Below are 14959 nucleotides of genomic sequence, written 5' to 3'. Positions count from 1 at the left end.
GTAGTGACGACTCTAATAAGTTTGTGCAGTCGAAAATCGGGTGCGACAATTTGTGTAAAGAAATATAGAACAACGAATAAATTGATTATGTTTTTGAAAGGATTGAATGGTACTTATAGTGTAGTGAGCTTTTACCCAACACGAGAGAGTCTTTTCTTTGGTAATTGAACAAGAAAGAAAATTGTATGGTCATAAGTCAGCGATAAAAAGTCATTGCAATTAGTGGTAAATGGACAAGAAGTGATTTTTCAGGAAGAAATACAAGCATGTGTAGAGGAGGTGTAGAGATTTTCTATAGAATGAGTGATTGCCTCATGTGGTGATAAAAGTTCTTAGAATAGAGGTGCAAATTTAGGAAAATTTTGTGTGCATTGCAAGAAAAGTGGGCACACTAGGAAGACATGTTATAGATTGCATGAATCCCTGGTAATTTCCAATTCACAAGGAATGAACTAATAAATTTTGCTATGGTTGCTTATGTGCATGAAGAAGGCGGACATAACAATCACCAACTTGTGCAACATGAAAAACGACAAGATGACATTGTCTTTGGGATGAGTCAAGGGCAATATCAAGGACTTGTTAATTTGTCGCAACAACAATTCAATGACATAGGACTAGTGAGATTAGTAACGCTGATCCTATCTGCTACCTCAACCCCATAGGAAGTGCATAATGAAGGTGATTTTGATCATATATGTCAATATGTCACATGGATTCTAGAAAGTGGTGAAATAAATAATATAAGCTATGCCTTGTCAATCTTTTCTTCTTATTATCAAATTAAATATGTTACAATTAAGTATCCAAATGAAACTCGTGTTCTTACCCTAATTTCATGCATTATTCCTCTTAATGAAACACTAATCATAAACAATGTCTTTAATCTATATACTTTTTCAGATAATCTTTTCTCTATATCTAAGTTAACCTCAATTTCTTCTTGTGTTATGTCTTTTGATGCATTTTGTTGTAAGATCTGGAGAGTGATTCTTTAAAGATGATTAATATAACTAAGATTTCAAATGGACTCTATATGCTCAAGATAACCAATCATCTTCATAAAGTCAAGTTTTCCATTATTAATTATGTAAATGTTTCTTCTAATCTATCACATTATATATTAGCTCATACATCTCATACTTGAATGTATGCTATTAAAATGAAATTCTCATTTGTTTCCTTTCATAGGGATCATGTATGTAACATATGTCAGTTAGTTAAATAAAAGAAGTTATGTCTCACTTTGAGCCAATCACATTTCATACAATGCTCTGATTTAATACATGTACACATTTTTGGAATGAGTACTTTCACATTATTCCTTCTAGATTTATATGAATTTTTCTTATGAAAAGCAAGGTTGAAACATCTAAATAAGTTGAGCCTATTACTATATGGATGGTAAATGTGATTATGACAAACCTTAAGAGGTTAAACACAATTTTCCCTAACTTTTAAATCAATATATACTTTTAAACTAATAAATTAAACATTTTTTTATTTTTTTAATCATCAGCTTAAACGAATAGAATTTTGTTTGCAAACAAATAAGAAAGTATTGTTAAACCAAATCCTCAAATGGATACCAAAAAACCAAAAGTACATGTTGCCAAAGAAGCCGTCCAACCAATATGAAGAAGAATCGAACATGGCTTATGTTTTTACAACTTTTTTTCATACATCATATATTATCCTATCATGGGTGTTGTTAAAACTGTATCGGTTATCAAACCGGTCATGATACTGGTATAGTGGTACAATAGTTCAATCAATGGTTCAATAATTATACCGCATGCCGGTTAAACCGGATATACTTGCTTATATTTATATATATATATAAACCTATAACAAAAAAAATTCAAATAGGTAGATACTCAAATTTATAATCCATATTCATAATCTACTCAAAATTCATATAAACAAACAACTTTAAGTCTCGAACAAATTCAAAGTCTAAATTACAAAACATATATCAATCCAAAAGTATCACTTAATAACCGCAAAATATAAATAAATGACACAAATTCATAATTCACACTACAAAACAAATAAATTTACAGTTTTAACATTTAACACCAAGGAGTCAAAGTTGTCTCATATCGAGATTATATTTTTGCACTAAATCCTATCTTCAGATAGTACTCAAAGATTACACAAATATCATTGAGATTACACACGAATGTTAAAACCAAAATGTGTAATCTAAGTATGTCTCGGAAGCATGTGCCTTGAAGTGTTGAAGAATTGTTGGAAAGATGGGTCACATTGTAATGAGTTTTTAAGTTTTTTTTAAAAAAAAATGTGTATAAACCAGTCGGTTTAGTCAAATATCGGCCGGTTCACCAGTTTTAACCGGTTTATAAACTAGTTTTGATACTTGGTCAGTTGAACATCTATACGTACCGGTTAGGTCCAGTTTGCCAATTTTCTGGTCGAACTAGCTGATACGATACGGTTTTTACATTATTAGTATCATGAGTAATTTCATATTTATATTTAAAATTGACACCAAATGTTAACACTTTTTAGGAGAAAAAACTCTTTTAAAAATGAAACAAGAAAGTGTAAATATTTTTGCCAATTTTGAGTATGTCCATAACATTATTTACACATCATGTCTCTTTTCTTTAGTTATTTCTCTTCCTTATATTATATTATACTAACTCTAGATAAGTTCACTGAACATGACATTTTTTACAAAATTATTCTTTTGGCCGCTCAAGTTAAATATTTTTTATATTGGTTCCATTATATTGTGCCAAATTTAATTCGTCTCTCAATTATGTTTAATAGGTTTCATTTTTTACAAAATTATTTTTTTGGCCGCTCATGTCCCAAATCAATGATATTTCACTGATTAACATAAAAAAAATTATGTTTTGTTTTTATATTTTTTCTTTTTAAGTATGTGGCAATTTTCAATTGGATGAGGATACACTGAGACATATAAAATGGGACAGATGATCTCATCCACATCATTATACTACGACTTTGTTGTTAATACATAGTTGTTTTTGTATTCCCATAGTATTCTTTCACCAATTTGTGTAAGACTAAGTGCGTGATTATCCCTCCCAACAAATATTATTTTTAAGAATCGAACCCTTAACTTTTAATCATCTTAGAATTTAGCAAATCTTACGCTAACAAAGGAATACTTTTTGGTTGGTAGTAGGTATTTTAAAAAATCATACTTTTGTCCGAGGATATCCTCATTCCTCATGTGACTCATTGGTCCCACCCACGTAATGAATTCCAACTTCATAATGAAAAGAGTGTATTGCGACTGTGTCGTTGGCTATAGCTACTCCCAACAAGGGATTGCAAAGGATGCAGCAACTTTGTCAGCACTCAGTGTGTCACAAACTACTCCGGTGGCAGACCCGTTGGCTGTCCACCATAGCTCCGAGCAATGAGGATTCTGTCGATTTGGTTCCAAAAATGCCACATTTCAGTCACACTCCAACACCCTATAATGGCCCCTCAGCTTCTGATCTCTTGAAGAGAAGAAAAGTGTATCTTCCCACATGCCTTGGCCCCTTTTATACTCACCCAGTAAGTATGCATTATTGTATCTATAGAAAGTTCTATATATCATAATTACTGTACAAACATGGATGACACTTACTTTTTATGGAAAGATAAAGTGAAATGATATTTTGGTTCACTCCTTTTCCCCCCTTAAAAAGGCAAGTATAAATTATGTATAATGTATTGATGAAATAAGATTATATAAATTAACTACTTAGCAATAATGAGTTCATCCAATGGTTTAAAGTTCCATCAGATGATTTGGATCCTTAGATATTGTACAAGGCCAGAGGTTAGGTTAGATCTCCTGAAGCGGTACTTGTTGGAAGGCAGTTACACACCTCGGATTAATTCATTACCTGTAGGTTAGGAGATACCCTGATTAACAAAAAATCAAGGATTTGGATGTGGTTGCAACTTGCAACTATTAAACCAGACCATGCAATGATTTCTCTTTGTTTTACACAAAAAAATGATTGCTTTTACTCTCTTAAATGTGGTTGCAGCTAAATCTGGTGGAGGGTAAAATGCAATACGTGTTTGATGAAAATGGTAGAAGGTACCTTGATGCATTTGGTGGCATTGCAACTGTTTCATGTGGGCATTGCCATCCTGATGTGGTTGAAGCAACTGTGAACCAGACTAGGCTCTTGCAGCATACCACTGTCCTCTATTTGAACCATGCTGTTGTCGATTTTGCCGAAGCACTTGCAGCTAAGTTGCCCAGGGAACTCGAGGTTTATTCTTTTTTTTTTTCTTTTTTTTTCTTTTATTTTGTAATGTTTAAGGAGCAATTATCAGTTTATCAATGTAGTACCAATGTGTCAATGTTTGTTGGTCCGGCTTGAGTTAATGTGCATGGGAAAAACATTATTGAGATGGTCATACATTGAGAGATTAATATCACTTATTGAGTGCGATAAAGTGCGAAACCAATTCAGTTCTTTAAATTATTTAACTTTTGGATTTAACTATCAGAAAGGTTGCTTGTTTAATTTTTGAAACTCGCGTCAAGTTGTACTCTCTTAACCACTAAAATAAACTAAATAATTATGAGTTGAGTTTTGTACAACCACGAACTAACTTCAACAAAATATTTAGAATTAGGGACTTAATTGCAAGTGAAGAAGAGTTTCAAAGACTAAGTAGCTAATTTAATCAAATTTGTATTCGAGTTCTGTAGTATTGTATTGATGAAAAGGTTTTCAATTTTTCAGGCTGTGTTCTTCACAAATTCGGGGACAGAAGCCAATGAACTGGCTTTGATGATTGCGCGGTTGTACACTGGCTACCATGATATAATTTCCATCAGAAATGGCTATCATGGAAATGCAACCTCAACAATGGCTGCCACTGCTCAATTTTTTCACAAGTTTAATGTTGTACAGGTGCCTATTTTTTGTAATTAAATGATGGTTCCCTCTTTCGAATCAGGAGCTTGTTTAAATCTATTATAGCATAAAAAATTGAATTTAATTTTAACCGCTTTATCCTAGTAGACTGGAATTCATCATGCCCTTAACCCAGACCCTTATAGAGGCGTCTTTGGTTCGGATGGAGTAAAATATGCAAATGATGTTCAAGATATAATTGATTATGGAACTTGTGGTCATGTAGCTGGGTTCATTGCTGAGGCCATTCAGGTAATACTATCATTTACAATGTAAACAAAGGGGAAAAAACCCAATTTTGCTTTGTCTCTTACAATGGCATCCATGTTATAAGCTGATAGGTTCATCCATGACAGGGAGTGGGTGGAGTGATAGAATTGGCTCCGGGTTACTTGCCTGCAGTTTATAGCATCATAAAAAAAGCCGGAGGACTCTTCATAGCAGATGAGGTCCAGACCGGGTTTGGCCGAACTGGTAGCCATTTCTGGGGATTTGAGGAACAAGGAATTGTCCCTGATATTGTAACACTGGCAAAGGTATTGCTTCTTTAATTGTAAAGTGGGATTAGTAATTTTAAAGGTATTGCATCTCAGGGTACTACTCAATGAGACTTCTACTAATGATTGTCATTTGCACAAGGCATTTATGTATATATATGTTGAATAGTACTAGTGACTTGGATTATATGCATGTAGTGTATAAGACTAGTAAAGGAAATATGCCTTAGCTCAAACAGTCCAACAATGTAATGATGTGATGCTTTGCTTATAATGTTTGAATATTGTATGTGCTAGGTGTATATGGATCAATTTGCTGTTGTATACAAAAAAGTTTTTATTTTATATGGAGATAGAGATAGTATTGATTTTTTCTGCTAAAACCGAAACAGACAAATATCATTGGCTGAATGTTTGGATTTTCCTCACTACTTTTGTCTATCATTGCATAATGAACATGACTGCAATGCTACACTTATCCTTCAGTCTTATAAACAACAACGGCTTAGTCATTCTCAAATCCGTGATTGTAAAAGGCCATGCTAGCCTATGTGAATCATTGAACTGGTTTGAATAATGTTATGAAGTTCTACTTACCCTTTTTGGAAAACATGGCAATTCTCAAGCATTATTTTGAAATTTTGACAACTTTTGCACCTGCTAAGCTTGGTCACTTACTTACATCTATATTGAGTTTCTGTATCCATGATCATCTCAGGGAATTGGTAATGGTGCACCTATTGGTGCAGTGGTTACAACTCCTGAAATCGCCAAGGTCCTTACTTACAGTAATTATTTTAGCACGTTCGGGGGAAATCCTGTTTGCACTGCTGCTGGGTTAGCTGTTTTGAGAGCAATTGAGAAGGATAAACTTCAGTACAATGCATTTGTTGTTGGATCATATATAAAAGAGCGTCTTAGTTCACTGATGGAAAAACATGAAAGTAAGTTTCTTCTTTTAAATTTTCGGTTTGTCGAATGAGGAAGGAAAGGTATTGACTAACTTATTTTTGCTGTTAGTAATTGGAGATGTAAGGGGAAGAGGAATGCTGCTTGGAGTTGAACTCGTGCAAGATCGCCAGTCGAAAACTCCTGCAAAATCTGAAATGCTGAAGATCACTGAACATATGAAAGGTCTATTTCAGACTCCAACATACTTGTGTGCAAGCAAATGAGTACAAATAATTTGTGTATTTAGTTCAAACATTGTGATACACAAACTATTGCTGAAATTAAACCTTAGTTACAATTATTTCTCAGATATGGGAGTGCTAATTGGGAAAGGTGGCTTTCATGGAAATGTTCTAAGGATTACACCCCCTCTCTGTTTCACTAAGGAAGATGCAGGTTGTTAATTGTTATCAATATCATTATTCTACTCCTAGTACTGTTTTTGTTTTTTGCTAATAATTCAGGCTATTTTGTCCATAATTGTAGATTTTCTTGTGGACGTCATGGACTACACAATGTCAAAGATGTGAAGCATATGTTTGTCAACTAAATAAAATAAAATTATAAACTCAGTTCTTTTGAAGAAAAAAGTCAAGCTTATTTATTTTAGGTTAGTTTATTGTTTTCTTCAATTTTTTCACTTCTTATTTTACCCTATCATAAAATTCGATATTTGTATATTATTTATTTTGTGATTGTATAATTCAAGTTTAACAACTTCTATTTATTTATGTATGATGTTGTTTTCTAATATTTATATTGTATTTTATTTAATATTTTTTTTAGTCTTTGTTATGCAATATTAAAAATTAAATAATTTATACTAAAAATATATATAATGATAAATTACTAAATATTAAAAAAAAATATTTAAAAAATAGTTTAAAAACAACCAAAATAATCATATATCATCTAAACATAAAGAAATTATAATTTTATAATTTTACAGTACTGAAACTAAAAAGTTGTGCATATGAGGTTTCCCTTTATTTTTTATGAGTAGTCTTTCATTAATACTTAATTTTTTTTTATACAATACTTTATTATAGTGTTTGATAACCGAATGCCATATAAGAAGGGTTTTTCTGGTTAAGTAAAATTGTAAATTCTTTATTGAAAAACTAAACGGATTAACTCTTTGGTAAATGCATATTTTCCAATATTGATTTTGCACTTTTAGGTTTCTTAATCATTGTCTTCAGGCAATAAATAACAAAGCCCAAAAATAAAAATGAGTAAATCAATATTGCAAAACTAAATACTCCAATTTCGGATATATTGGATGCAAAGTTTATAGTTCTGGGTGTTTTTGGATTTTTTCAATAAAAAAGAATTATATAATGATCTATCTAAGGGAGGAAAAACTAATGAATGTGTATTTGGGTTCCAATTTAGTGACTTTGGGGCGGGAAAGTGGGATCCACCCATCTCTCCATTAGCTCAAAAAAAATTTTGATACTACCACAACTTTATCTCCTTATTTTTTAGGTAAAGAATTAATTCGTTTTAGGTAAAAAACTATTGAAACTGTGACTGTTACTTCTAATAAGAGATTGCTCTAGAAATCAAACTTTTATCCTTTTAGTCATCCCACCATTACCTCAACTAAGTGCACATAAATTGACATGTGACATTGAATCAAAAAAATATTTTTTGATATCTTGTTTGTTATCTGATTTTACATTAAAGTCAAGATAAGTTTTATGAATTTTTTTTCTAAATTTATCTTTATTTATTTAAATTTTTTCTCATCTAACTTCATAATCATTCTTAACTTTTTTTTTCTCCTTATCTCAATTTTCCAATATACCACTCTCTTAGTAATTTACACATGTGAAATTGGGGTGAAACTATTCTCTCTCACTTTTCACCACTTTTGAATGTACTCCTGTGTTAGTAATTGTCTTCTTAATAATTAAAATTAATCGTGAAATATATGAAAATTTAATAATGATATTTTAGTAAAATTATATTCAATTTTTATATTATTTATTGATTTCTTAAACTATCTACTTAACCTTAAACATTAAAATTTTGGACGAGGAGATATAAATAATGAGTGTAATATCTATGAGTTGTCAATGTAAAGATATATACATAGACACTATATTATCAACTATTGATTTGAATTATTTGTTTTAAAAATTCAATTAAAAATGAATAGTAAATAATAAAGTGACAGAGTATAAAATTCATATTCATATACATTTTTTTCTCATAAATAATTTATGTTGAACTCCTCAAATGAATATTTAATTTAATGTGCATTAACCAACAAAATATTAATTTAATAGTATAATATTTTACTACATTTTTAAACAAATCAAAATATCAATAGTTCAATTCTAAATAGAGATTTAATGGGTAGTTTCAAAGATTTTATTTAATTGGTAGTTTCAGAAAAATTTAATGTGCATTAATTTAGAATGTTATATTTTTTTTATTCCACATAACCTTCTTCATTATTTTCAACCTATGCCCTGGACTTGAGTATCCCTACCCTCTAAAATTCCTCACTCTTCTCTTTAATTCCTTCATCTTTAGTTTCTTCTTCCTTATCGATACATTGATCAATCACATAAGATTGAAATTCTCCAGAATCTCCGCTCAAACTCAAAATCCCTTTATATATCTAGAACGGGTGGTTAACGTTTTTGGGTTAAAAGTTTTTTGTTTTTTCCCAATTATTATTAAAAGACACGTGTCATGATCTGCACTGTTTAGTTGATCCAACTGCTCAGAAAGGTGTCAAGCACATTTTCAGTTTTTCTAAACCCTGTTAAGAACCTCGTCATTTCGGTCTTGTTGTTTCCCTCTTCCTCCGCCGTCACGAGGTCCGTCGCAGGTTGCACCATCGTGAGCTATCTCGTCTGTTGTTACGGCCTCAGACCAAACCACGTCGCAGGTAAACGTTTTAACCTCTGAATTTTCGATCTACGAAGTCAATGACTTCAATTGTTTAAAGCCTCTGAATTTTAATATTTGAATTGTGTTTCACACTCTTATTCATTGTATATGCCACATAAATCTATCGCATTGGTTTCTAATTTGGATGAGTGATTGAATGGTTCAGAACTGTTGGGTTGATTCATGTTTGTTGTAAGAAGCTATAAAGTTCTCAATTTTTTTATGAATAAATGGTTGGAAGATTGTGAATTTGTGATAGATTCATGTTTTTTGATTCGGGAGTGATAATGAAGTTCTATTACTTTATGATGGAAACCCTAGGCGATTTCGTTGCCTAATCAGAGCATGGAATGGAAGTTTCTATTCTTAAGTATAACCGAAAAATGTGTCCGATTTGAAGAGAAAAGACGAGAGCCAGAATTACCAATGAGTTTCCATAGCATTGTCATTTAACTTCCGTATGATATTGCAGTAAAAGGTTAAGTACAAGGAATTCACTACCAAACCCTTCGATATTATGGAGACTGAAGCTGACTTGGGAAATGGCTCTATTGTTCTAATCAAGCAAGGGGCTGAAGCTGTAAGTGTGATCTCTCCTTGGATTTGTAGAAGCAATGACACCTACCTTTTATGTATATTTCAATATTTTCTTGTTTTGTTGGCACACCATCTTGTAAGTGTAATTACTTGAGGATTTTTAGAAGCAATTAATTGCTACCCTTCAGGAAAAGTTTCAAACTTTTCTTGTTCGTGTGTTTGGCCAACCCCGTTGGATAATTTTGTATATGATAAAATCAGACTCACCTTGCCTTTTTCTTGTGTTGGGTAGTTAGAGGAAATTGATCTTGCAATAGTTGCAATTTCTTATGTCCATTTTGATGCTACTTTTATAGAGGGTTTTTGAATCATCTTTTGCGGGGAGGAGGTCTGTTATCAAGGAACGCTTCTCAAAGAAATACCGGCATCCAACGTTGGATTCTAAACTGACACTCAAGCGCTTGAATGCGGTCAGATGTAGATAAAGTTTTTTTCCCTGATAAAATTTTATATATCTAGAAATATTTTATTCATTGTTTTGAATGCTTTTTGTCCACCAATCGTTTGTTGGAGCAGGAGGCCAGGTGCATGACCAAAGCAAGGCGACTTGGGGTTCATACTCCAGTGCTTTATGCCGTGGATCCTGTGTTGCACACTTTAACATTTGAATATGTTGAGGGCTCTTCAGTGAAAGATGTATTTCTTGAATTTGGGTCCCGCGATGATGTTGAGGAGCAGCTGGATAATATTGCTTATCAAATTGGTGAGGCAATTGGAAAGTTACATGATGGTGGTCTTGTTCATGGTGATTTAACGACATCAAATATGTTACTAAGGAATGATACCAATCAGTTGGTGAGTTCTTTCATGTCATGTTAGGTCCAGAATCAATTACACTTAAGCAGGCTATGTAGTATGAGAAATATTGTCGACTTGTGTTATAAGAAGTCAAGTTTATTATGTGTAGGTCCTGATTGACTTTGGTTTGAGCTTTACTTCAACTCTACCTGAGGATAAAGCTGTTGATTTGTATGTTCTGGAAAGAGCTCTTCTTTCAATGCATTCTTCTTGTGGGAATGTGGTAAGTCAACTTATTTTCCTTAGTCCTAACTGTTAGGCAATAAAATATTGAGAAAGAAGAATTTATTTGTCTTCAATATATGATGATTTGAATTTGAGTGCACTCCACTGAATCAGTGGTGAAACTTAGCATGAAAACCTTCAAATATTTGAATCTTTCATTAGGTTAAATTACACTCTACCTCACTGAAGTTTTCATCTAAATCAGTTTTGTATTATACCAAGTTTAAAGCTCCTTGCATTTTATGTCTCTAAAGTTTCATAAACAAACACTTTATTTAATAATATATTTTAGGATTTTCTTAACCTCAGCCTTATAAGGACCCATAAATAGACATGTTTTTTTTCCTGGAAATGATGTATTTAAAGAATTATAAGTCTTGTGTCTTTTGTATCCCAAGAAAAGTTGCTCACTTTTGGCTCTTTATCCTCAGCCCTATATTTAAAAGTTAAAACTGACAATGGAGAGGTCATCCATCTAGCATGCATGCAATATATTTTGTTGCCAAAAATTCACAGGAGTACACTGTTTTGTATTGTTTATAAGTGGAGTTCACAGCTTCTTGCACTGCTGCATGCTTTTGAAACTTGTCGGTATGATAAATTGTATGATTTTAAAGTTTGTCCTCTAAAGTTGATTTGGGGAAAAAGAAAAAATCATGAGATATGCTTGGGTAAAATGGAAGAAGGAAATTTTAAATAAGGTGAACTCCTAATCTCACAAATGAAATAATCCGTGACAAAAACAATTACTGTTTCCTGTGTACCAAATGAACTCACCAAATACATAACAACAACAACCAAACCGTTATCCCATTAGGCGTATTCTGCTATAATACAGTTTGTGCTTGATCAAACATCTTTTGACACAGAAATTTGTCTATGCAGATGGATCGGATACTTGCTGCATACCGCAAGTCATCAAAACAGTGGTCATCCACATGGAACAAGCTGGGCCAAGGTGCAATCTTTTCCCCATACTTGTTAAAATTAAGACATTTACATTAATAAGCTTTACTTACTTTCAAAATTTTCACAACTTGTAGTGCGACAAAGAGGGCGAAAGAGGACCATGGTTGGATGATTCTTTCTCGAATTTTTACTTCCTTGTTGTGAACAAATTGTGGTACAAACTACAAAGAAAGACATGTAGACTAGTGAATGTTAGTAATGTGAGCTGTTTTTATATTCTCTTTATATATTTGTAATATGCACATCTGTTATGGCTTAAAAAATTAATGACTTAAAAAACTCTTACGATATCAGTGCATACATTATTTTCTCATTCTTGTTATGCATAAACCAAGTTTGGAATGTTTAGTCTCATTCACGAGAATAGGTTATTAGGGATGTTAACACAGTATAACACGTTTTTATTGGTTATTTTCTTCTCCGTAAGGTAAGACGTGAAAAAGAAAATTGTGTAAAATGTAGTCCAATAAGAGAGAACATGTTAGAAGATGTGTGGAGAAGAGTATATTTGCTAACATTTATTATTGATTATTCTTAGCTTGGAACCAAAATAAATGGGGATGTAGTCTCATGATATAATTTAGCTTAAGGGTGTAATCTAATTTTAAATTATTGTATTTCTTGCTTATATTTGAGGAAAATAAAACCGAAGATATATAGTAAATGGAACAAACAAAAATTGCAAGCATCCCCCTTGGAATTCTTTATGGCATGCACTTTTTGGCCCAGTATTTTGTAATTTTGAACTCTAAAAAAATTGAAAAACCTCATAATAACCTCCCATATTTTTCCCCTCTATATCCTCTCGACTCTACTGTCATTTATCTTTTTCATCAAGCCACCCCAACCCAATAATATCTTTTCTATTTAAAATTTAAAAAATAATACATTCTGACAAATCAGTGTCATAGTGCATAACTTTGTTCCCACAATTGATTGTTCAAAGTAAAACTTTTCAAAAATTTCAATTCTAAGTAATTAATGTAAAATTTTTTTTTCCACTTTTGACATTGATTAGTCATAAGTGAAAACTAGGTAGCAAAAACGAACTCCCACAACAAAAACTAATTGATTTTAGGTTATGAGGTTTGATGAAGAAGATGATGAGTAAGAGTTAGATATGTGTTTGAAAGAGTATGAAATGAAGAGGGGCAAATAGGGGGAAGGCATTATAGGGTTTGGGTTTTGTTGAAGAAATGAGTAAGAGTAAGGTATGTGAGAGTATGAAGAAGGAAGGAAAATATGAGAATGTATTATGGGTTTTTCAAAAAATTTGGGTTCACAATTAAAAAATTGAGCCACAATTACATTTTTTCTTATTTTACCATTTTCGTCCAACATTTGCATGCATGTTGCATTAACATTATCCAGTAACATGAGCTTGTAACTTTTCATAAGTTTGTTATTTTTGACTCATTAAATAAGTTATTAAAGCCATTTGATAAAGAAAAGGAAATTTGTAGCATAAAAAGAACTTGTAGCTTTTGAAAATTAATTTTCAGAATGCTATTTGAAGTAATGTTTAGAAAATAAAAAATACTTTCAATAATTCACTATCAATTTTAACCTTCAAATTTTTTAAAAATTACATTAGTTAAATATATTATTTCTTTATTACCAAAAAATTGACTTCTAATAGTTTGCTAATGACAAGTTATAATTTTCATGACTAGTTAGAAACATTTATATACAAGGTAGGAAATCATCATTATTGATCCATTTTAATTAACTGAAGTGGAAGGGTTCAATAATCCATTTAAAATTATATTATATATTTTATAAGAAAATATTTTAAAATATTTCCTCTTTAAAAAAAATCCTTCCAAAGTTTCTTTCAAATTAAAGAAGTAATACTATATACAAATTATAAATAATTTACTCAAAATTTGAAGGCTTCATGGGAAGTAAGACAGACCCGTCAACCAATGTAATATATGTAAGCCTAAAAACATATTTTAAAACGAGATCTATATTTATGGTATAACAGAAATAAACAATTAAAATATTTTAGGACCCTAAAATAATAAGATGATCTTGTTTAGAAAAATATCAACAATAATATTTTTAGAGGCTAAAATAAAGATTATACTAACCTTAAATTTTGGAAAAATGAAGGAAAACCAAATTTCATCCTTACCAAAACAAAATTTTACTAACATGAAATTTCCTTTTCAAGAAGATGTAGATATTGAAGTATATCGTAGAGATTAAAGAAAGAAAATAGGATTAAAGAAGATAAAAAGAAAGAATATGAGTAGAAAGAAAGAAATGAGAAAATGAATTGATTGTATGAGTTGTTTGATAGAAAAGAAATATGAAAGAATTAGAAGAGGGAGAAAGATATTTTTACTAAAAAGACAATTTTACTCTTCAAAATTTAAATAATAATGAGGATTTAATAAAGCTAAGTACGCTATGGTAAATGCAAAAAAAAACTCTCATCTTTTAGTCTTTTACCATTTCTTCTATGAGAGAAAAAACTAAAAGTTGGTGGGTCCCATCATTTTTATTGTCTTTCCCTTTATACTCTCTCCTACCAAATGAGAGGAGCAGAATCCTACGTCTTCAAAAGTTTTTGTCCTCATGTCCCAAGTTCATCATATCTCACCAAATAATATACAAATTTTATTTTATGATTTTTATTTTTCTTTTTAAGTATGAGTCAATCTTTCATTGGATTGAGACACAAAAAATGGGACAACTGATCCTCATTCAAATGAGAGAAAGATTCTCACTCTTCTTAAACTCTCTCATTTCTTTACTAATTCTCTCCAACCAACAACCTTGCTTTTTTTTTTTTTGCACCAAATCCCAAAATGTATTGATGTAATCAACCAACATGAATTAAACGAAACATCTAAATTATAAAATTTTGACAAGTAGAAATAAAGAACTATAAGATCACCTACACATAAAAAATTAAGTAACCACTTATTATAAATTTTTTATATACTCCAATTTGGTCTCTTAAGAAATGAATAACTTCAAATAGTTTCAAAAATATCAAATGTGAGACTATTGTATTTTAATTCGATTTTTATGTGCCTCAAAATCCAAAAGAATTTAGGGGAGGGTCATTTCAATTTGCGA

The 14959-nt window shown here is 31.3% G+C and overlaps 2 protein-coding genes across 5 annotated transcripts; both read left to right on the top strand.

The window, feature by feature from the left end:
- Nucleotides 3296–7001, top strand: LOC109328971 (alanine--glyoxylate aminotransferase 2 homolog 2, mitochondrial-like). Of its 2 annotated transcripts, XM_019562623.1 has the most exons (9): nucleotides 3296–3558; nucleotides 4041–4271; nucleotides 4752–4922; nucleotides 5034–5177; nucleotides 5282–5461; nucleotides 6141–6366; nucleotides 6443–6556; nucleotides 6683–6769; nucleotides 6860–7001. In XM_019562623.1, exons 1-9 carry the CDS (start codon nucleotides 3334–3336, stop codon nucleotides 6901–6903), a joined length of 1422 nt encoding a protein of 473 aa, XP_019418168.1. In that variant the 5' UTR covers nucleotides 3296–3333; the 3' UTR covers nucleotides 6904–7001. The 2 variants fall into 2 exon arrangements, with proteins under 2 accessions (XP_019418168.1, XP_019418169.1); XM_019562624.1 differs by lacking the exon at nucleotides 6860–7001 and having other exon boundaries at nucleotides 6443–6597; nucleotides 6683–6770.
- On the top strand, nucleotides 9089–12144 carry LOC109328827 (TP53-regulating kinase). 3 transcript variants are annotated; one of them, XM_019562427.1, is made up of 7 exons: nucleotides 9089–9278; nucleotides 9753–9860; nucleotides 10174–10287; nucleotides 10394–10672; nucleotides 10785–10898; nucleotides 11786–11858; nucleotides 11944–12144. In XM_019562427.1, exons 2-7 carry the CDS (start codon nucleotides 9798–9800, stop codon nucleotides 11979–11981), a joined length of 681 nt encoding a protein of 226 aa, XP_019417972.1. In that variant the 5' UTR covers nucleotides 9089–9278; nucleotides 9753–9797; the 3' UTR covers nucleotides 11982–12144. The 3 variants fall into 3 exon arrangements, with proteins under 3 accessions (XP_019417972.1, XP_019417971.1, XP_019417970.1); XM_019562426.1 differs by having other exon boundaries at nucleotides 9089–9280; nucleotides 9745–9860; XM_019562425.1 differs by having other exon boundaries at nucleotides 9091–9284.

The sequence above is a fragment of the Lupinus angustifolius genome, chromosome LG16 (genome assembly GCF_001865875.1).
Source record: "Lupinus angustifolius cultivar Tanjil chromosome LG16, LupAngTanjil_v1.0, whole genome shotgun sequence".
Classification (NCBI taxonomy): Eukaryota; Viridiplantae; Streptophyta; class Magnoliopsida; order Fabales; family Fabaceae; genus Lupinus; species Lupinus angustifolius.
The sequence above is the reverse complement of the archived record's forward strand: the minus strand, read 5'-3'. Positions and strand labels throughout refer to the sequence as shown.

Excerpts from the sequence above, each read along its gene's own strand:
- LOC109328971 (XM_019562623.1), top strand. The coding sequence starts at position 3,334 with ATGCAGCAACTTTGTCAGCACTCAGTGTGTCACAAACTACTCCGGTGG. Across the intron at positions 6,557-6,682 it reads GATCACTGAACATATGAAAG|ATATGGGAGTGCTAATTGGG; the intron begins GTCTATTTCAGA and ends ATTATTTCTCAG. Across the intron at positions 6,770-6,859 it reads TTTCACTAAGGAAGATGCAG|ATTTTCTTGTGGACGTCATG; the intron begins GTTGTTAATTGT and ends CCATAATTGTAG.
- LOC109328827 (XM_019562427.1), top strand. The coding sequence starts at position 9,798 with ATGGAGACTGAAGCTGACTTGGGAAATGGCTCTATTGTTCTAATCAAG. Across the intron at positions 10,899-11,785 it reads ATTCTTCTTGTGGGAATGTG|ATGGATCGGATACTTGCTGC; the intron begins GTAAGTCAACTT and ends TTGTCTATGCAG. Across the intron at positions 11,859-11,943 it reads ATGGAACAAGCTGGGCCAAG|TGCGACAAAGAGGGCGAAAG; the intron begins GTGCAATCTTTT and ends CACAACTTGTAG.